This window comes from Oncorhynchus masou, chromosome 32, assembly GCF_036934945.1.
Source record: "Oncorhynchus masou masou isolate Uvic2021 chromosome 32, UVic_Omas_1.1, whole genome shotgun sequence".
NCBI classification, from domain to species: domain Eukaryota; kingdom Metazoa; phylum Chordata; class Actinopteri; order Salmoniformes; family Salmonidae; genus Oncorhynchus; species Oncorhynchus masou.
In genome coordinates this window covers 3,702,003-3,723,537 of record NC_088243.1, presented here as the reverse complement: position 1 = coordinate 3,723,537, position 21,535 = coordinate 3,702,003, and the positions used below count along the sequence as shown (strand labels likewise).

Here is a 21,535-nt window from a genome sequence, read left to right as displayed (position 1 = left end):
TTTGATTGCTTGCAGACGGAGCATGAGCGGACCGTGAGGCTGAACCAGGAGAAGGATCTGGAGATATCCCAGCTTAAAAGAGACGTGGAGCAGATGTCCTCCGACCACAGAGACACCAACGAGATGCTGTCCATCACCGTGGCCGGACAGAAACAGCTCTCCGACCTCCTCCAGGTCAGCTGACATACCATAGAGTTAGATAGAGGACCCATCTTTTGTCTTATAACGGTTATATATATCCATGAGTCCTTTTATCTAACTCTGTGACAGACCTTTCGGACATTTTAAAGGTGCAATCTGCAGTTAAAACAACTACAAAGCGGTCACGCCCGCCACCTTTCGGGGTATTAAGGATAGATATGGCTGCAGAAATGTAATTACTCTCATAATTCGTAGACCAAGCTATGGATACAAGGACTGACTACAAGATCAACATGATAAATGTAACCATGTGTTGGAGCTATACAGCGTTTGTTTACAATTACGTTGTTTACAAACAATGGAGTGAAACATTTGCGTTTCGATGGGGTTAGACAGTTGAACGAAGCTCATGAGACATTTATAAGTTAGATATATCAATCTATCTATCGTTTTTTATAATCAATGCCTATGTATCATTAATTTGTAAGTCCAAAAAATGCATGTAGGAATTGCAGATTGCACCTTTAAACATTTATTTTTATTTTTATGATTCTAAATGGAATCTCCAGGAGAAGGACTCCTTCACGGAGAGCCTGAGAGCCAACATGGCCGCCACCCAGAGGGAGCTGGAGGCCGGGGTCCAGGCAGCCACCCAGGAGGCTGAGACCCTGAGAGGAGCTCTGGAGGAGAAGGACAAGCAGCTGGGAGGCATGAAGGAAGACAACAGCCACCTGAAGGTACGTCTACAATATGTATGACATGGGTAACGTGCAATATATCTGCTATGCTATTCATTATGGCTTATTGGGATAGTGACAAGTACACGTTGACACACATGTGAGTGTGAGTGTGTAATGTACAGTGTCTATTTTGTATACAGCAGTACTGTGTTCCTAAGTTACTTTTCCCCTCTGGGAAAATAAAGTTCATCCTCAACTCCGCTCTTACTCTTCTCACTGATCTACCCTGCCTGTCGTGACTGAACGATCTACCCGGCCTGTCGTGATTGTCCATCTAATCATGAGTTTTGTTTTTGTTTTTTAAATTGCATTGTTGTCCCCCCCCCCCCACCACCACACCGCTTTAAAAGTACTTTTAGATGATTCATTAATGTAATGAAAAAATGCAATAAAAGTGTAATAACTGATGATCACCCTATAAGGAGGAGATCGATCGCCTCAGGGACCAGCAGAACAGACCCCAGCCCTCCGGCCTGTCCGAGCCACGCACCCTGGACATCATCACAGGTAAACAGAATTTGCTGTTCTGCTGTTGTTTACAATATGATGTGATTTCGTCTGTATGCATTGTAATGGCTCCAGGTTTTCCCTTGGTGGCACCCCAGCCCATGATTTTGGGGTCACACACCCCCACAAAAGTTTTGCAGCCGTCACATAATAAATACTTTTCATATCAAACTTTATTTGTCACGTGCGCCAAATACAACAGGCGAAATGCAGTGAAATGTTTACAGGCCCTAACCAACAGTGCAGACCTTACAGTGAAATGCTTACAGGCCCTAACCAACAGTGCAATTTTTAAGTAAAAAATAGGTATTAGGTGAAAAATTGATAAGTAAAGAAATAAAAAAACTACAATAAATGACAGTGAAAAATAACAGTACTGAGGCTATATACAGTAGAGGGGCTGTATACAGTAGAGGGGCTGTATACAGTAGAGGGGCTGTATACAGTAGAGGGGCTGTATACAGTAGAGGGGCCAAATACAGTAGAGGGGCCAAATACAGTAGAGGGGCCAAATACAGTAGAGGGGCCAAATACAGTAGAGGGGCCAAATACAGTAGAGAGGCTAGTCAGGCTAATTGAGGTAGTATGTACATGTAGATATGGTTAAAGTTACTCTGCATATATGATAAACAGAGAGTAGCAGCAGCGTGAAAGAGGGGTTAGGGGGGGAGAACACAATGCAAATAGTCCGGGCAGCCATTTTGATTCCCTGTTCAGGAGTCTTGGGGGTAAAAACTGGTGAGAAGCCCTTTGACCCAAGACTTGGCGCTGACTGTATATGAGTCATTTTATAAAATAATTATGAAGTCGTTCACAATACTATATTAAGAAGGGTAATAGACTAGTGAAATCATATTCAATAAATATGTTGTTACATCTAACAGTCCAAACAGGAATGCATGATAAAAAATATATATAATCCAATGATTGTTATGAGTTATGGGTTGAACATTATGCAAATGTTTTGTTATCTCTTACTGTCAAAATAGCGCTCAAGAATTTAGATTATTTTTTGCGGAGAGGGGGAGGAGGTTTGATTGAGATTAATTTTCCTTCATCTTTTATGTACGATGCACTAACAGTTTATATATAGGCCTAATTCGATGGGTTCTAATTTACCACCCGTGGAAGTAGAAAGTCAAAACACATTAGCTAGATCGCTAACTTTTAAAATATAACACCATGTATTAATCTAACGGTAAATGTAAATCCTAATGATAAAATACGTTGCAATGTGGCCGAGTTCACTTGTGATGGCCGACGTGCTACGTGTTTCAAAGCCCTATCAGATTAGATGTCTTGATTTGTTAAATAGGTGTGCTTTGCGCTCGGTAATGAGCGTTAAGAAATAAACATTACACCTACAAGAAAGAGTTGACAGGTGACCAGGTTGTATGTTCAGTACGAACAATTAAAAATGTAACTCGCGCGAAGGGTTGCAAAACACCTTTTTTAAACTAATTTTTTTTCTTCGCCGTCTCAGAAAGGAATTGCCTTGACGACAGTCACATTCAGATTTAAATAAATAATGTTAATCACAGAACTGGAGAATGAGATCAGCCAGCTGAAGAGCACCAGAGACGGGCTGGAGGAGGAGGGCCACTCCCTGAAGAGGAGAGTGGAGGAGCAGCGGTGTCACCTCCTCTCCTCCCAGCAGTCTCTCCTGGCGCAGCAGAATGAGTTGGAGCAGGCCCACCAACGCCACGAGCAGAGCAGAGAGAACTACGATAGGCTGATCCACGCCAAGGACGAGGAGATTGGGCGCCTGCAGCTGGAAGTCGATCACCTCGGCCACACCCACTCCTCCCAGGAACAGGAAGTGGTCATCCTCCAACAGGAAGACAAGACCCAGTCGTCCCTGAATAACGGAGAGAACGACAACGAGAAACATGACCTGTCAAAGGTGGAGATAAACCGTCTGGTGCAGGTATTTCCTGCATTTTATTATTTAATATTATATGTTATAATAATAATCGAATAAATAACCTGATTTCTGTTAAATGACAACAACAAAAAAATGAAAATAAATGTAATGACATCATCCATCTCACTTGACTTGAGCAACTGTGGCCTTCTTGCTAATACATCTGATCTAAACCTGAAGGGCATCAAGGAGAAGGAGACTGAAATCAGCCAGCTGAATGAGAACAACCTGAACCTGACCAGACAGCTGGCCCAACTGGTGGTCTCCAGAGAGGAGATTGGGAAACTCTCCCAGATGCTCTTGCAGAAGGTATGTCGTTTTTTAAAAGGGCATTATGCAGTTGAAACAACTGTTTTAGTCAAAAAAGAAGAGGGATGGGGCTGGAGAAATGTAACGCCTGGATACTACTATGGATACAAGGACTCGACCATCCATGATATCAAAACCATAGTTTGAGGCGATGTAACAGTTTGTCTTATTGAAATATACCAATTTATTATTTTTATTTTTATTTTTTTCTCTCAAGGACCTGGAGATCCAGGCACTGCATGCTAGAGTCTCCCTGGGGGGCCACAGCCAGGACGTGATGTTCCTCCAGCAGCAACTGCAGGCTTACGCCGTGGAGAGAGAGCAGGTCAGAATCACAATCAGAATAAACTTTATTTGCCAAGTCGACTGTATGTACACTACCATTCAAAAGGTCGTTTAGAAATGTCCTTGTTTTTGAAAGAAAAGCACTTTTTTTTTTGTCCATTTTTAAAATAACATCAAATTGATCAGAAATACAGTATAGACATTGTTAATGTTGTAAATGACTATTGTAGCTGGAAACGGCTGATTTCTTTATGGAATATCTACATAGGCGTACAGAGGCCCATTATCAGCAACCATCACTCCTGTGTTCCAATGGCACATTGTGTTAGCTAATCCACGTTTATCATTTTAAAAGGCTAATTGATCATTAATTAGAAAGTCCTTTTGCAATTATGTTAGCACAGCTGAAAACTGTTGTTCTGATTAAAGAAGGAATAAAACTGGCATTCAGACAAGTTGAGTATGACTCCGGGATGCTGGCCTTCTAGGCAGAGTTCCTCTGTCCAGTCTCAACGTCAACAGTGAAGAGGTGACTCCGGGATGCTGGCCTTCTAGGCAGAGTTCCTCTGTCCAGTCTCAAAGTCAACAGTGAAGAGGCGACTCTGGGATGCTGGCCTTCTAGACAGAGTTCCTCTGTCCAGTCTCAACGTCAACAGTGAAGAGGTGACTCCGGGATGCTGGCCTTCTAGGCAGAGTTCCTCTGTCCAGTCTCAACGTCAACAGTGAAGAGGTGACTCCGGGATGCTAGCCTTCTAGGCAGAGTTCCTCTGTCCAGTCTCAACGTCAACAATGAAGAGGCGACTCCGGGATGCTGGCCCTCTAGGCAGAGTTCCTCTGTCCAGCCTCAACGTCAACAGTGAAGAGGAGACTCCGGGATGCTGGCCCTCTAGGCAGAGTTCCTCTGTCCTGTCTCAACGTCAACAGTGAAGAGGAGACTCCGGGATGCTGGCCTTCTAGGCAGAGTTCCTCTGTCCAGTGTCTGTGTTCTTTTACCCATCTTAATCTTTTATTTTTATTGGCCAGTCTGAGATATGGCTTTTCTTTGCAACTCTGCCTAGAAGGCCAGCATCCCGGAGTCGCCTCTTCACTGTTGACGTTGAGACTGGTGTTTTGCGTTTATCTAATGACAAATTAGCCTTTTAAAATTATAAACTTGGATTAGCTAACACAACGTGCCATTGGAACACAGGAGCGATGGTTGCTGATAATGGGCCTCTGTACGCCTATGTAGATATTCCATTAAAAATCAGCCGTTTCCAGCTACAATAGTCATTTACAACATTAACAATGTCTACACTGTATTTCTGATCAATTTGATGTTATTTTAATGAACCATAAATGTGCTTTTCTTTCAAAAACAAGGACATTTCTAAGTGACCCCAAACCTTTAAACAGTAGTGTATATCTGTAGTAGTAGTATTTGTCTACATATAGTATATAGATGTTGTAGTAGTATATATGTAGTATTAGTCTACATCTAGTATACATGTAGTAGTAGTTGTATTCATCTATATATAGTATATAGATGTAGTAGTAGTTGTATTAGTCTACATATAGTGTAGAGGTAGTAGTTGTCTGTATATAGAGGTGGTAGTAGTAGTCTGTATATAGAGGTGGTGGTAGTAGTAGTCTGTATATAGAGGTGGTAGTAGTTGTCTGTATATAGAGGTGGTAGTAGTAGTCTGTATATAGAGGTGGTAGCAGTAGTCTGTATATAGAGGTGGTGGTAGTAGTTGTCTGTATATAGAGGTGGTAGTAGTAGTCTGTATATAGAGGTGGTAGCAGTAGTCTGTATATAGAGGTGGTAGCAGTAGTCTGTATATAGAGGTGGTGGTAGTAGTAGTCTGTATATAGAGGTGGTAGTAGTAGTCTGTATGTAGAGGTGGTAGTAGTAGTCTGTATATAGAGGTGGTAGTAGTAGTTGTCTGTATATAGAGGTGGTGGTAGTAGTAGTCTGTATATAGAGGTGGTAGCAGTAGTCTGTATATAGAGGTGGTAGCAGTAGTCTGTATATAGAGGAGGTGGTAGTAGTAGTCTGTATATAGAGGTGGTAGCAGTAGTCTGTATATAGAGGTGGTGGTAGTAGTAGTCTGTATATAGAGGTGGTAGTAGTAGTCTGTATATAGAGGTGGTAGTAGTAGTCTGTATGTAGAGGTGGTGGTAGCAGTCTGTATATAGAGGTGGTAGTAGTAGTCTGTATATAGAGGTGGTAGCAGTAGTCTGTATATAGAGGTAGTAGTAGTAGTCTGTATGTAGAGGTGGTAGTAGTAGTCTGTATGTAGAGGTGGTGGTAGCAGTCTGTATATAGAGGTGGTAGTAGTAGTCTGTATGTAGAGGTGGTGGTAGTAGTCTGTATATAGAGGTGGTAGTAGTAGTAGTCTGTATGTAGAGGTGGTAGTAGTAGTCTGTATATAGAGGTGGTAGTAGTAGTCTGTATATAGAGGTGGTGGTAGTAGTCTGTATGTAGAGGTGGTAGTAGTAGTCTGTATGTAGAGGTGGTGGTAGTAGTCTGTATATAGAGGTGGTAGTAGTAGTCTGTATGTAGAGGTGGTAGTAGTAGTCTGTATGTAGAGGTGGTAGTAGTAGTCTGTATATAGAGGTGGTAGTAGTAGTCTGTATGTAGAGGTGGTAGTAGTAGTCTGTATGTAGAGGTGGTGGTAGCAGTCTGTATATAGAGGTAGTAGTAGTAGTCTGTATGTAGAGGTGGTAGTAGTAGTCTGTATGTAGAGGTGGTGGTAGCAGTCTGTATATAGAGGTGGTAGTAGTAGTCTGTATGTAGAGGTGGTGGTAGTAGTCTGTATATAGAGGTGGTAGTAGTAGTCTGTATATAGAGGTGGTAGCAGTAGTCTGTATATAGAGGTGGTAGTAGTAGTCTATATATAGAGGTGGTAGTAGTAGTCTGTATATAGAGGTGGTGGTAGTAGTAGTCTGTATATAGAGGTGGTGGTAGTAGTAGTCTGTATGTAGAGGTGGTAGTAGTAGTCTGTATATAGAGGTGGTAGTAGTAGTCTGTATATAGAGGTGGTGGTAGTAGTCTGTATGTAGAGGTGGTAGTAGTAGTCTGTATGTAGAGGTGGTAGTAGTAGTCTGTATGTAGAGGTGGTAGTAGTAGTCTGTATGTAGAGGTGGTAGTAGTAGTCTGTATATAGAGGTGGTGGTAGTAGTAGTCTGTATATAGAGGTAGTAGTAGTAGTAGTCTGTATATAGAGGTGGTAATAGTAGTCTGTATATAGAGGTGGTAGTAGTAGTCTGTATATAGAGGTGGTAGTAGTAGTCTGTATATAGAGGTGGTAGTAGTAGTCTGTATGTAGAGGTGGTAGTAGTAGTCTGTATATAGAGGTGGTAGTAGTAGTCTGTATATAGAGGTAGTAGTCTGTAGTCTGTATATAGAGGTAGGTAATAGTAGTCTGTATATAGAGGTAGTAGTAGTAGTCTGTATATAGAGGTGGTGGTAGTAGTCTGTATATAGAGGTGGTAGTAGTAGTAGTCTGTATATAGAGGTGGTAGTAGTAGTCTGTATATAGAGGTGGTAGTAGTAGTCTGTATATAGAGGTGGTGGTAGTAGTAGTCTGTATATAGAGGTGGTAGTAGTAGTAGTCTGTATATAGAGGTGGTAGTAGTAGTCTGTATATAGAGGTGGTAGTAGTAGTAGTCTGTATATAGAGGTGGTAGTAGTAGTCTGTATATAGAGGTGGTAGTAGTAGTCTGTATATAGAGGTGGTAGCAGTAGTCTGTATATAGAGGTGGTAGTAGTAGTAGTCTGTATGTAGAGGTGGTGGTAGTAGTAGTCTGTATATAGAGGTGGTAGTAGTAGTCTGTATATAGAGGTGGTAGCAGTAGTCTGTATATAGAGGTGGTAGTAGTAGTAGTCTGTATGTAGAGGTGGTAATAGTAGTCTGTATATAGAGGTGGTAGCAGTAGTAGTCTGTATATAGAGGTGGTAGCAGTAGTAGTCTGTATATAGAGGTGGTAGTAGTAGTCTGTATATAGAGGTGGTAGTAGTAGTCTGTATATAGAGGTGGTAGTAGTAGTCTGTATATAGAGGTGGTAGTAGTAGTCTGTATATAGAGGTGGTAGTAGTAGTAGTCTGTATATAGAGGTGGTGGTAATAGTAGTCTGTATATAGAGGTGGTGGTAATAGTAGTCTGTATGTAGAGGTGGTAGCAGTAGTCTGTATATAGAGGTGGTGGTAGTAGTCTGTATATAGAGGTGGTGGTAGTAGTAGTCTGTATATAGAGGTGGTAGTAGTAGTCTGTATATAGAGGTGGTAGTAGTCTGTATATAGAGGTGGTAGTAGTAGTAGTCTGTATATAGAGGTGGTAGTAGTAGTAGTCTGTATGTAGAGGTGGTAGTAGTAGTCTGTATATAGAGGTGGTGGTAGTAGTAGTCTGTATATAGAGGTGGTAGCAGTAGTCTGTATATAGAGGTGGTAGTAGTAGTATGTATATAGAGGTGGTAGTAGTAGTCTGTATGTAGAGGTGGTAGTAGTAGTCTGTATATAGAGGTGGTGGTAGTAGTAGTCTGTATATAGAGGTGGTAGTAGTCTGTATATAGAGGTGGTAGTAGTAGTCTGTATATAGAGGTGGTAGCAGTAGTCTGTATATAGAGGTGGTAGCAGTAGTCTGTATATAGAGGTGGTAGTAGTAGTCTGTATATAGAGGTGGTAGTAGTAGTCTGTATATAGAGGTGGTAGCAGTAGTCTGTATATAGAGGTGGTAGTAGTAGTCTGTATACAGAGGTGGTAGTAGTCTGTATGTAGAGGTGGTAGTAGTAGTCTGTATATAGAGGTGGTAGTAGTAGTCTGTATATAGAGGTGGTAGCAGTAGTCTGTATATAGAGGTGGTGGTAGTAGTAGTCTGTATATAGAGGTGGTAGTAGTAGTCTGTATATAGAGGTGGTAGCAGTAGTCTGTATATAGAGGTGGTAGTAGTAGTCTGTATATAGAGGTGGTGGTAGTAGTAGTCTGTATATAGAGGTGGTAGTAGTAGTCTGTATATAGAGGTGGTAGCAGTAGTCTGTATATAGAGGTGGTAGTAGTAGTCTGTATGTAGAGGTGGTAGTCTGTATGTAGAGGTGGTAGTAGTAGTCTGTATATAGAGGTGGTAGCAGTAGTCTGTATATAGAGGTGGTAGCAGTAGTCTGTATATAGAGGTGGTAGCAGTAGTCTGTATATAGAGGTGGTAGTAGTAGTCTGTATATAGTAGTACAGATGTAGTAAAAACAGTGTAAAAATTGTGTAAAGTGACTCTGTAAAATTGGTGACTGTGTAGAATTTGGGGTTGTTAAAGTAAAATGTGTTTTTGTTAATTTAGGTGCTGGCGGTGCTGAATGAGAAGACGAGGGAGAACAGTCAGCTGAGGGGGGACTACCAGCGCATCATGGACATTGTGGCAGGGAAGGAAGCTGTGCTCCTCAAGGTCCAGCAGGAGAACCAGAGGCTGTCCACCATGTCTGACCCCTCAGGCAGCCAGGAGATGTTCAGAGAGACCATCCAGAACCTGTCCCGGATCATCAGGTGTAGTTGTGTTGTACATTCGGTGCAGAAATACAGTAACTCAGTTGGTAGAACAAGACCCTTGCAACTCCAGGATTGTGGATTCCTTTCCCGGAAATGCAAGTCCATTTGAATTAAAGTGTCTGCTAAATGATATACACTATCGTTCAAAAGTTTGGGGTCCATAAAAAAAGAAAAAGCCATATCTCAGACTGGCCAATAAAAAGAAAAGCTTAAGATGGGCAAAAGAACACAGACACTGGACAGAGGAACTCTGCCTAGAAGGCCAGCATCCCGGAGTCACCTCTTCACTGTTGATGTTGAGACTGGTGTTTTGCAGGGTACTATTTAATGAAGCTGCCAGTTGAGGACTTGTGAGACATCTGTTTCTCAAACTAGACACTCTAATGTACTTGTCGTCTTGCTCAGTTGTCCACTGGGGATTCCCACTCCTCTTTGTAGTCTGGTTAGAGCCAGTTTGCGCTGTTCTGTGAAGGGAGCAGTACACAGTGTTGTACCAGATCTTCAGTTTCTTGGTAATTTCTCACATTGGAATAGCCTTCATTACTCAGAGCAAGAATAGACTGACGAGTTTCAGAAGAAAGTTCTTTGTTTCTGGTCATTTTGAGCCTGTAATCGAACCCACAAATGCTGATGCTCCAGATACTCAACTAGTCTAAAGAAGGACAGTTTTATTCCTTCTTTAATCAGGACAACAGTTTTCAGCTGTGCTAACATAATTGCAAAAGGACTTTCTAATGATCAATTAGCCTTTTGAGTGTTGCTGATAATGGGCCTCTGTACGCCTATGTAGATATTCCATTAAAAAAACAGCCGTTTCCAGCCACAACAATGTATTTCTGATCAATTTGATGTTATTTTAATCGACAAAAAATTTGCTTTTCTTTCAATCACATGTACATTTCTAAGTGACCCCAAACTTTTTAACGGTAGTGTATATATATGTATGTGTAATAAATTGTTAATATATATATTTATAATGTGTTTTGGTGCCATCTTGCCCCTTCTAGTGTACTGTGCCCTACTTGGTAATGTCATGTATCCATGTGCTGTTTAATTCTATTCTCCTGTCCTTGAGTATGCAAATACAATTTCATTTTCTTATTATTATTGTCATCATCGTTGTTGTTGTTTTTGTTATTATCAGAGAGAAGGACATTGAGATCGACGCGCTGACCCAGAAGTGCCAGACCCTGGTGTCGGTGCTGCAGGCAGGAGACTCTGGAGGCGTCAGCTCCAACCAGTTTGAAGAGCTGCTGCAGGACAGGGACACATTGAAACAACAGGCAAGACAAGATATTTAGCATTTTGTCTGTTTTTACAGAACTGTGCCTTGTGTCTCACAGGACATAAAAACATTATTCACATCACAGATGAGGAATCGCTATTTTTAAAGTGCAATTCCATGTATAAAGGTGTCTCTAATGTTTATATTGGAAGATGCCCAATGTAGCTGAGGCTAATGTAGCTGAGGCTAATGTAGCTGAGGCTAATGTATATATTGGAAGGTGCCTAATGTAGCTGAGGCTAATGTATGTATTGGAAGATGCCTAATGTAGCTGAGGCTAATGTAGCTGAGGCTAATGTAGCTGAGGCTAATGTAGCTGAGGCTAATGTAGCTGAGGCTAATGTATGTATTGGAAGATGCCTAATGTAGCTGAGGCTAATGTAGCTGAGGCTAATGTAGCTGTGTCTTTTAATTATTATTTATTTTTTAAGTAACCTTTATTTAACTAGGCAAGTCAGTTAAGTACAAATTCTAATTTACAATGACGCCCAAACCCGGATGACGGAGGGCCAATTGTGTACCGCCCTATGAGACTCTCAATCACGGCCGTATGTGATACAGCCTGGATTCGAACCAGGGACTGTAGTGATGCCTCTTGCACTGAGATGCAGTGCCTTAGACCGCTGTGCCACTCGAGGCTAATGTATGTATTGGAAGGTGCCTAATGTAGCTGAGGCTAATGTAGCTGAGGCTAATGTAGCTGAGGCTAATGTAGCTGAGGCTAATGTAGCCGAGGCTAATGTATGTATTGGAAGGTGCCTAATGTAGCCGAGGCTAATGTATGTATTGGAAGGTGTCTAATGTAGCCGAGGCTAATGTAGCCGAGGCTAATGTATGTATTGGAAGGTGCCTAATGTAGCTGAGGCTAATGTATGTATTGTAATGTATCCAGGTGAAGAAGATGGAGGAGTGGAAGATGCAGGTGATCACCACGGTAAAGAACATGCAGCATGAATCTGGACAGCTGGTAGAGGAGCTCCACAAGCTACAGGGACAGGTAACCATCATCATATCTTAAAGTAATGAATCATGTATCATGTGTAATGATAATGAGCCTGCCCAGTAGTAATAATGTTAAGATAAAGTACTAACTCAATTGGCGGAGTCACCCCAAACGATTGGCGAAGTCACCCCAAACGATTGGCGAAGTCACCCCAAAAGATTGACGATTGATGTATATAGGGTCTATAGTGATGTCTATGGTGATGTCTATAGGTTCTATGGTGATGTCTACAGGGTCTATGGTGATGTCTATAGTTGCTATGGTGATGTCTATAGTTGCTATGGTGATGTCTAGGGTCTATGGTGATGTCTATAGTTGCTATGGTGATGTCTATAGTTGCTATGGTGATGTCTATAGTTGCTATAGTGATGTCTATGGTGATGTCTATAGGGTCTATGGTGATGTCTATAGTTGCTATGGTGATGTCTATAGGGTCTATGGTGATGTCTATAGTTGCTATGGTGATGTCTATAGTTGCTATGGTGATGTCTATAGGGCCTATGGTGATGTTTATAGGGTCTATGGTGATGTCTATAGTTGCTATGGTGATGTCTATAGGGTCTATGGTGATGTCTATAGTTGCTATGGTGATGTCTATAGTTGCTATGGTGATGTCTATAGGGCCTATGGTGATGTTTATAGGGTCTATGGTGATGTCTATAGTTGCTATGGTGATGTCTATAGTTGCTATGGTGATGTCTAGGGTCTATGGTGATGTCTAGGGTCTATGGTGATGTCTAGGGTCTATGGTGATGTCTATAGTTGCTATGGTGATGTCTATAGTTGCTATGGTGATGTCTATAGGGTCTATGGTGATGTCCATAGTTGCTATGGTGATGTCTATCGTTGCTATGGTGATGTCTATAGTTGCTATGGTGATGTCTATAGTTGCTATGGTGATGTCTATAGTTGCTATGGTGATGTCTATAGTTGCTATGGTGATGTCTGTAGGGTCTATGGTGATGTCTGTATGGTCTATGGTGATGTCTGTAGGGTCTATGGTGATGTATGTAGTTGCTATGGTGATGTCTGTAGTTGCTATGTTGATGTCTATAGGGTCTATGGTGATGTCTATAGTTGCTATGGTGTTGTCTGTAGGGTCTATGGTGATGTCTGTAGTTGCTATGGTGATGTCTATAGGGTCTATGGTGATGTCTATAGTTGCTATGGTGTTGTCTGTAGGGTCTATGGTGATGTCTGTAGTTGCTATGGTGATGTCTATAGGGTCTATGGTGATGTCTATAGGGTCTATGGTGATGTCTATAGTTGCTATGGTGATGTCTATAGGGATGTTTTATGGGTACATGATCACGATAGGACACAGGTTGACATCGCCCAACCCCTTCTGTCAACTACAACGTGACGTGTCGGCCAGCCCGCTGAACCGACTAGTGATTTGTCATTCAGCAGACTTATTGGGATGAATAAAGGACTGTTTGTCTCTGATCCTGTAGGTGGATGCAGACAACGACTGCACCTCGACTCTCTCCGTGGACTACAGCCGTCTGATCCACAGCTATGAGCAGAAGGAGAGGAAGCTCGGCAGTCTCAGTCACGAACTAGCCCACGTCCAACAGACCATCAGCCAGCTGAGCAGTACTAAAGATGTCCTCCTGGGGAAACTGGACAGTGTGGCGCAGAGTCCCCAAGTCACCCCACTGTCTGCTGCCCTGACGTCTACTGCCCAGCATCCTGCTGCAGTGGAACCTCCCAGACACCAGGTGGCAGCACCTGCAACACCAGGGAACCAGGAAGGACTGAGACAGGAGTTGGAGTCTCTGAGAGCCCTCCTGTCTGAGAGGGAGACTATGATCAGGACCTTGCAGGAGAATAACCACCGCCTGTGTAACTCAGCCCAGGTGTCAGACAGCGAGCAGCGAGGCCAGGCCGAGGAGGCCAGACAGGTCAAAGAGAGACTGGACGTTCTGCAGCGCTCTGTCAGGGAGAAAGACCTGCTCATCAAGACTAAAGGAGATCAACTCACCCAGGTGTGTGTGTGTGTGTGTGTGTGTGTGTGTGTGTGTGTGTGTGTGTGTGTGTGTGTTTGTGTGTGTGTGTGTAAAATATGAGGAAGGCACAGAGTGTGCGCTATTAAGACTTAAATGTAACCTTAAATAAAATCTACATTCAAAAAATCTATATTCAGTTGCAACTGAATCAAGTGACAAATGACCCCTTCATTAGAATGAGTACAACGGTCAATTCAAGTGAATTATGTCATAAATGGTGGACTGGCAGCCATTTTGAGTGTCCACATAGGTGCCAATTAGGATGTTCTAGCAGCCATTTTGAGTGTCCACATAGGTGCAAAGGTAGGATGTTCTAGCAGCCATTTTGAGTGTCCGCAAAGGTAGGATGTTCTAGCAGCCATTTTGAGTGTCCACATAGGTGCAAAGGTAGGATGTTCTAGCAGCCATTTTGAGTGTCCGCAAAGGTAGGATGTTCTAGCAGCCATTCAATCTGTGCATTTGTTTATTTCTCCAGGTGAGTGAGAGCCTGAGGAACCGTGAGAGCGACAACGAGGTGTTAAAACAAGCCGTGACCAACCTGAAGGAGCGAGCTCTTATCCTGGAGATGGATACCAGGAAGCTGAAGGTAGGTAGCCCAGCGGCTCAGGAGTTCAAACTTTTAACCGGAAGGTAGCCAGTTCGAATCCTGGGCTGCATTGACCTGAAATCTGGAGGGCTGCTAAGTTCACATCCTAAAGATGTTGGGTTCTTGAGCAAGGCCCTTAAACCCACAACATGCTCTCTATCCAGCGGCACGAGACTGCAGCTTGACCCTCGTGTGTGAGGGTCAAGTGTGCTGTCTGGAGGGGATTGAGAGATATAAGATATATTATTTATAAAGATATATTTCCGTTGATGGCTGAAACCTGAACAATTTTTTTAAGTTATTTGAATTGTATTGAAGGATGAGAACGAGGCTGTGGCCCAGCGGAGCCGGGAGAAGGAGTCAGAGTTCAGAGCCCTGCAGGAGACCAACATGCAGGTGTCCCTCCTCATGAGGGAGAAGGAGTTTGAGAGGAGCGCCATGTCGGAGAAGGCAGCCGCCATGGAGAAGATGCTCAAGGACAGAGAACAGGTTTGGATGTTTGTACTGTACAAAATCAGTTACTGTAAACTACTAACTACACATTTTTGGGAGAATGATCATTGGGGGACTTAAAATGCCATAACTCAAATCCTTTATTGAAGCGATAAGGCCAGAGAAGGTGTGGTTTATGGCCAATATACCACGGCTAAGGGTTGTTCTTTAAGCACGACGCAACACGGAGTGCCTGGACACTGCCCATAGCCGTGGTATATTGGTCATATATCACAAACCCCAGAGTTGCCTTATTGCTATTATAAACTGGTTACCAATGTAAATTAGAGCAGTACAAATAAACGTTGTGTCATACCCGTGGTATACGGTCTGATATTCCACGGCTGTCAGCCAATCAGCATTCAGGGCTGGAACCACCCAGTTTATAATTAGTAATAGATTCCAGATCTAGTGAAGGACAGAGAAAGTCAATCAAAGTAAAATAGGCTATTAAATAGTTTAAATACATTTTCAAACACTTGGTTAAATCTTTTCTCAAACTGATCAATAATGTATTCTTTCATGACCCTGTAAAACAACACTTTCACTGCACCTATCAGGTGTGTGTTTTTAATAACCTGACCATTCCATTGCGGTGTCCCATGGCAACAGTCAGAAGAGCGGGGACGCAGAACCAGCTGTTTGATCAAAAAATGTTATATATATTTTTATTGATACGTTTCCCAGGGCAACAGCCAGAAGTCTGGAGAGCTCAACCAGCTCCTGAACGAGCTGAGGTCCATGCAGGAGAAAGCTGTAGCCTTCCAGCAGGAGAGAGACCAGGTCATGCTGGCTCTCAAACAGAAACAGATGGAGACCACAGCCGTACAGACAGAGGTAGGATGGATGGACACACACCAGGGTTTCTGTTAGGGAAATGGTAGTCTTTTATTATTCAAAAACATAAATGTATCGTAAGATATTTTGGCGATATCGCCCACCCCATCACACACTGCTATTATTTGAAGGACACCTGTTAGGGGGGGTTGTAAACACATTCATAACCAATATACAACACATTCATAACCAATATACAACGCATTCATAACCAATACACAACGCATTTATAACCAATACACAACGCATTTATAACCAATACACAACGCATTTATAACCAATACACAACGCATTCATAACCAATACACAACGCATTCATAACCAATACACAGGATTCATAACCAATGCATTCATAACCAATACAGGGGCATTCATAACCAATACACACATTCATAACCAATACACACCGCATTCATAACCAATACACAACGCATTCATAACCAATACACAACGCATTCATAACCAATACACAACGCATTCATAACCAATACACAACGCATTCATAACCAATACACAACGCATTCATAACCAATACACAACGCATTCATAACCAATACACAACGCATTCATAACCAATACACAACGCATTCATAACCAATACACAACGCATTCATAACCAATACACAACGCATTCATAACCAATACACCATTCATAACCAATACACAACGCATTCATAACCAATACACAACGCATTCATAACCAATACACAACGCATTCATAACCAATACACAACGCATTCATAACCAATACACAACGCATTCATAACCAATATACAAATTCATAACCAATACACAACGCATTCATAACCAATACACAACGCATTCATAACCAATACACAACGCATTCATAACCAATACACAACGCATTCATAACCAATACACAACGCATTCATAACCAATACACAACGCATTCATAACAATACACAACGCATTCATAACCAATACACAACGCATTCATAACCAATACACAACGCATTCATAACCAATACACAACGCATTCATAACCAATACACAACGCATTCATAACCAACCGTTCATGATACATTCCTTATCAGATATATTTATGGATAGTATTTTTGTAGTGACATTGGTTCTGCTGTTGGTAAATATCAAATCCCCATGTGACCCCTCTCCCTGTTTCTCTCTCTCTCTGTTTTTCTCACTCCGTCTCTCCCTGTCTCGCTCTCTCTCCGTCTGTCTCCTCTCTCTCGAACCGTCTCTCCTCTCTCTCTCGAACCGTCTGTCTCCTCTCTCTCTCTCTCTGTTTTTCTCGCTCCGCCTGTCTCCTGTCTCTCCCTGTCTCGCTCTCTCTCCGTCTGTCTCTCTCTCTCTCTCCATCTGTCTCCTCTCTCTCTCTCCGTCTGTCTCCTCTCTCCGTCTGTCTCCTCTCTCTCTTTCTCGCTCCTGTCTCTCCTGTCTCTCCCTGTCTCGCTCTCTCTCCGTCTGTCTCCTCTCTCTCGCTCTCTCTCTGTTTTTCTCGCTCTGTCTCTCCCTGTCTCGCTCTCTCTCCGTCTCTCTCTCTCGAACCGTCTCTCCTCTCTCTCTCGAACCGTCTGTCTCCTCTCTCTCTCTCTCTCTCTCTCTCTGTTTTTCTCGCTCCGCCTGTCTCCTGTCTCTCCCTGTTTCGCTCTCTCTCCGTCTGTCTCCTCTCTCTCTCTCCATCTGTCTCCTCTCTCTCTCTCTCCGTCTGTCTCCTCTCTCCGTCTGTCTCCTCTCTCCGTCTGTCTCCTCTCTCTCTTTCTCGCTCCGTCTGTCCCCTGTCTCTCCCTGTCTCTCTCTCTCTCTCCGTCTGTCTCTCTCTCTCTCTCTCCGTCTGTCTCCTCTCTCTCTCTCTCCGTCTGTCTCCTCTCTCAGCTGCAGCATGTGAAGGACAGAGAGCAGCGGTTGAAGTTGGAGCTGGACCGACTACGTAACCACCTGCTGGAGATAGAGGAGTCCTACACACGGGAGGTCCTCGCCGCGGAGGACAGGGAGGCGGAGCTACGCAAGAGAGTCACGCTATTGGACGACAGACTGGCCACTTCCTCCAGTCAGGTGGAGAGCACCAGGTAAACATGTTCAGAAGGCACGAAGATGAAACAGTGAAGTACTATTTGAACGTTTTTGAAACGTCTTGAAACAGTTTTTGCTACTGTGTGTCCCAATGAACAAGACCCCTTGAAAACAGATGGTCTGTTTATCACTGGTGTTGGTTGAGTTACAGAAGGATAAAAACTTTATTGTCCCGTGTCCACGAACACACAGAAATGTACGTCCAATGGAAAGTTTGTGTTCTGCACTATCAAATCAAATCAAATTTATTTGTCACATACACATAGTTAGCAGATGTTAATGCGAGTGTAGCGAAATGCTTGTGCTCCTAGTTCCGACAATGCAGTAATAACCAACAAGTAATCTAACTAACAATTCCTAAACTACTGTCTTATACACAGTGTAAGGAGATAAAGAATATGTACATAAGGATATATGAATGAGTGATGGTACAGAGCAGCATAGGCAAGATACAGTAGATGCTATCGAGTACAGTATATACATATGAGATGAGTATGTAAACAAAGTGGCATAGTTAAAGTGGCTAGTGATACATGTATTACATAAGGATACAGTAGATGATAGAGTACAGTATATACGTATACATATGAGATGAATAATGTAGGGTATGTAAACATTATATTAGGTAGCATAGTTTAAAGTGGCTCGTGATACATGCATTACATGAAGATGCAGTAGATGATATCGAGTACAGTATATACATATGAGATGAGTATGTAAACAAAGTGGCATAGTTTAAAGTGGCTAGTGATACATGTATTACATGAAGATGCAGTAGATGACATAGGATACAGTATATACGTATGAGATGAGAAATGTAAACATTATATTAAGTAGCATTGTTTAAAGTGGCTCGTGATATATTTTACATCCATTTCCATTATTAAAGTGGCTGGAGATGAGTCGGTGTGTTGGCAGCAGCCACTCGATGTCAGACGCAGCGAGGTTTGGGTAGCAACGGGGGAGGAGGAAACCGCGAGTCATCCTTCTTCGTTGTTTGTCTCGCAGCCACCAGGCGTCTCTCCAGGTGGAGTCTCTCCAGGAGCAGCTGAGTGGGACGGTGAGGCAGAGAGACGAGGCCTCGACTCAGCTCAGAGCAGCACGGGACCAGGTCAACCAGTACGCCGTGTCCCTGTCCAACCTCCAGATGGTGCTCGAGCAGTTCCAGCAAGGCAAGACGACTGGCCTCCGCTAGTCTGGTCCCAGATCAGTTTGTGCTGTGGAGATAACGTCTATGATCGATGTAATGCCATGATAAGGACTGTAGGAGTTGGTAAGAGCACTAACAGGTCTGGGACCAGGCTAGCCTCTCTGCTGTAATGCATGTTGTTTATTTTTGGTGTCCAGATCTGTTAGTGTTGTATAGCCAACTCTATGGTCACTGAGGCAGTAGGGAGAATATAGCCTGGTGTCCAGATCTGTTAGTGTTGTATAGCCAACTCTATGGTCACTGAGGCAGTAGGGAGAATATAGCCTGGTGTCCAGATCTGTTAGTGTTGTATAGCCAACTCTATGGTCACTGAGGTGGTAGGGAGAATATAGCCTGGTGTCCAGATCTGTTAGTGTTGTATAGCCAACTCTATGGTCACTGAGGTGGTAGGGAGAATATAGCCTGGTGTCCAGATCTGTTAGTGTTGTATAGCCAACTCTATGGTCACTGAGGTGGTAGGGAGAATATTGCCTGGTGTCCAGATCTGTTAGTGTTGTATAGCCAACTCTATGGTCACTGAGGCGGTAGGGAGAATATAGCCTGGTATCTAGATCTGTTAGTGCTCTATAGCCAACTCTGTGGTTGTAGTGAGAATATAGCCTGGTATCCAGATCTGTTAGTGCTGTAGAGCCACATCTATGGTCACTGAGGCTGTAGTGAGAATATAGCCTGGTGTCCAGATCTGTTAGTGCTCTATAGCCAACTCTATGGTCACTGAGGTTGTAGTGATTATATAGCCTGGTATCCAGATGTGTTAGTGCTCTATAGCCAACTCTGTGGTCACTGAGGTTGAAGTGAGAATATAGCCTGGTATCTAGATCTGTTAGTGCTGTAGAGCCAACTCTATGGTCACTGAGGCTGGAGTGAGAGTATAGCCTGGTGTCCAGATCTGTTTGTGCGCTTTAGCCAACTTGATGCTATACCACACACAGATCTGGGACCAGTCTCATCTAAAGGCAACATCAACTCCGACAGAGGAAATAGAGCTCTTCTGGTCTTCATAAAGATATGAACATCTTCTCTCTGTTCTCCTCCCAACAGAAGAGAAAGCCATGTATTCGTCAGAGCTTGATAAATACAAGAGGGAGAAGGATGAGTGGAGAAGAAAAGCACTTAAACTGGAGGACAAAGCCTCAGCACTTCAGGTAGGACACTTCAGAACGACTCTCATCAAGCCTCAGCACTTCAGGTAGGACACTTCAGAACGACTCTCATCAGGTACACATCCACTCCTCAATCATTTAGTCCTTAAGTTAGTCCAAAAAACTACCTCTCCCCTTACTGTATATATTTATTTTGCTCTTTTGCACCCCATTATTTCTATCTCTACTTTGCACATTCTTCCACTGCAAATCTACCATTCCAGTGTTTTACTTGCTATATTGTATTTACTTTGCCACCATGGCCTTTTTTTGCCTTTACCTCCCTTATCTCACCTCATTTGCTCACATCGTATATAGACTTGTTTATACTGTATTATTGACTGTTTGTTTTACTCCATGTGTAACTCTGTGTCGTTGTATGTGTCGATCTGCTTTGCTTTATCTTGGCCAGGTCGCAATTGTAAATGAGAACTTGTTCTCAACCTCCCTACCTGGTTAAATAAAGGTGTTCTCAACCTCCCTAACTGGTTAAATAAAGGTGTTCTCAACCTCCCTACCTGGTTAAATAAAGGTGTTCTCAACCTCCCTACCTGGTTAAATAAAGGTGTTCTCAACCTCCCTACCTGATTAAATAAAGGTGAAATAAATACAAATAAACATTCTGACTTATTGGTCTACTTATCATATCCCTGTCTCTCTCGCTCTATCTCTCTCTCTCTAAATAAAGGTCTATCTCTCTCTCTCTCGCTCTATCTCTCTCGCTCTGTTCTCTCCTCGCTCTACCTGGTTGTCTCTCTCGCTCTCGCTCTGTCTCTCTCGCTCCCTATCTCTCTCGTTGTCTCTCTCGCTCTCGCTCTGTCTCTCGGTTAAATGTCTCTCTCGCCTCGCCTGTCTCTCTGGTTAAATGTGAAATAAATCAAATAAACATTCTGACTTATTGTCTCTCTTATCATATCTCCTCTGTCTCTCTCGCTCTATCTCTCTGTCTCTCTCTCTCTGTCTCTCTCTCTCTCTCTCTCTCTCTGTCTCGCTCTGTCTCTCTCGCTCTGTCTCTCTCGCTCTGTCTCTCTCGCTCTGTCTCTCTCGCTCTGTCTCTCTCGCTCTATCTCTCTCGCTCTATCTCTCTCGCTCTATCTCTCTCGCTCTCGCTCTGTCTCTCTCGCTCTGTCTCTCTCGCTCTGTCTCTCTCGCTCTCGCTCTGTCTCTCTCTCTCTGTCTCTCTCGCTCTCGCTCTGTCTCTCTCGCTCTCGCTCTGTCTCTCTCGCTCTCGCTCTGTCTCTCTCGCTCTCGCTCTGTCTCTCTCGCCCTCTCTGTCTCTTGCTGTGTCACTCTCTCAGATCAACCTAGATGAGGCTAATGCTGCTCTGGACTCAGCCTCCAGACTCACTGACCAGCTGGACCTAAAGGAAGAACAGCTAGAAGAGCTCAAAAAACAAGGTGGGAGAGAGGGGGGGGGAGCCATCTTATGTCAGGCTTTTTATCCAGCATGAAGGAACATGAAGAAGAGAGAGCTTCTAATAAAGCCAGGCTGAGT

At 43.1% G+C, this 21,535-nt stretch overlaps 1 protein-coding gene across 4 annotated transcripts in view; it reads left to right on the top strand.

Annotated features, from left to right (window-relative positions):
• Positions 1-21,535, top strand: part of trip11 (thyroid hormone receptor interactor 11) — a 65,380-nt gene that overhangs the window by 30,081 nt on the left and 13,764 nt on the right. The window contains exons 12-28 of one of the 4 annotated variants that reach the window (XM_064953114.1): positions 16-174; positions 711-878; positions 1,304-1,388; positions 2,930-3,291; positions 3,493-3,621; positions 3,839-3,946; positions 9,219-9,421; positions 10,569-10,707; positions 11,602-11,706; positions 13,167-13,700; positions 14,197-14,307; positions 14,626-14,796; positions 15,487-15,636; positions 17,491-17,684; positions 18,697-18,860; positions 19,940-20,043; positions 21,339-21,438. In XM_064953114.1, coding sequence (XP_064809186.1) covers positions 16-174; positions 711-878; positions 1,304-1,388; positions 2,930-3,291; positions 3,493-3,621; positions 3,839-3,946; positions 9,219-9,421; positions 10,569-10,707; positions 11,602-11,706; positions 13,167-13,700; positions 14,197-14,307; positions 14,626-14,796; positions 15,487-15,636; positions 17,491-17,684; positions 18,697-18,860; positions 19,940-20,043; positions 21,339-21,438 — 2,986 coding nt within the window. Of the gene's footprint in view, positions 1-15; positions 175-710; positions 879-1,303; positions 1,389-2,929; positions 3,316-3,492; positions 3,622-3,838; positions 3,947-9,218; positions 9,422-10,568; positions 10,708-11,601; positions 11,707-13,166; positions 13,701-14,196; positions 14,308-14,625; positions 14,797-15,486; positions 15,637-17,490; positions 17,685-18,696; positions 18,861-19,939; positions 20,088-20,264; positions 20,715-21,338; positions 21,439-21,535 lie in introns of those variants that run through there. The other 3 variants (XM_064953113.1, XM_064953116.1, XM_064953115.1) reach the window with 3 other exon arrangements.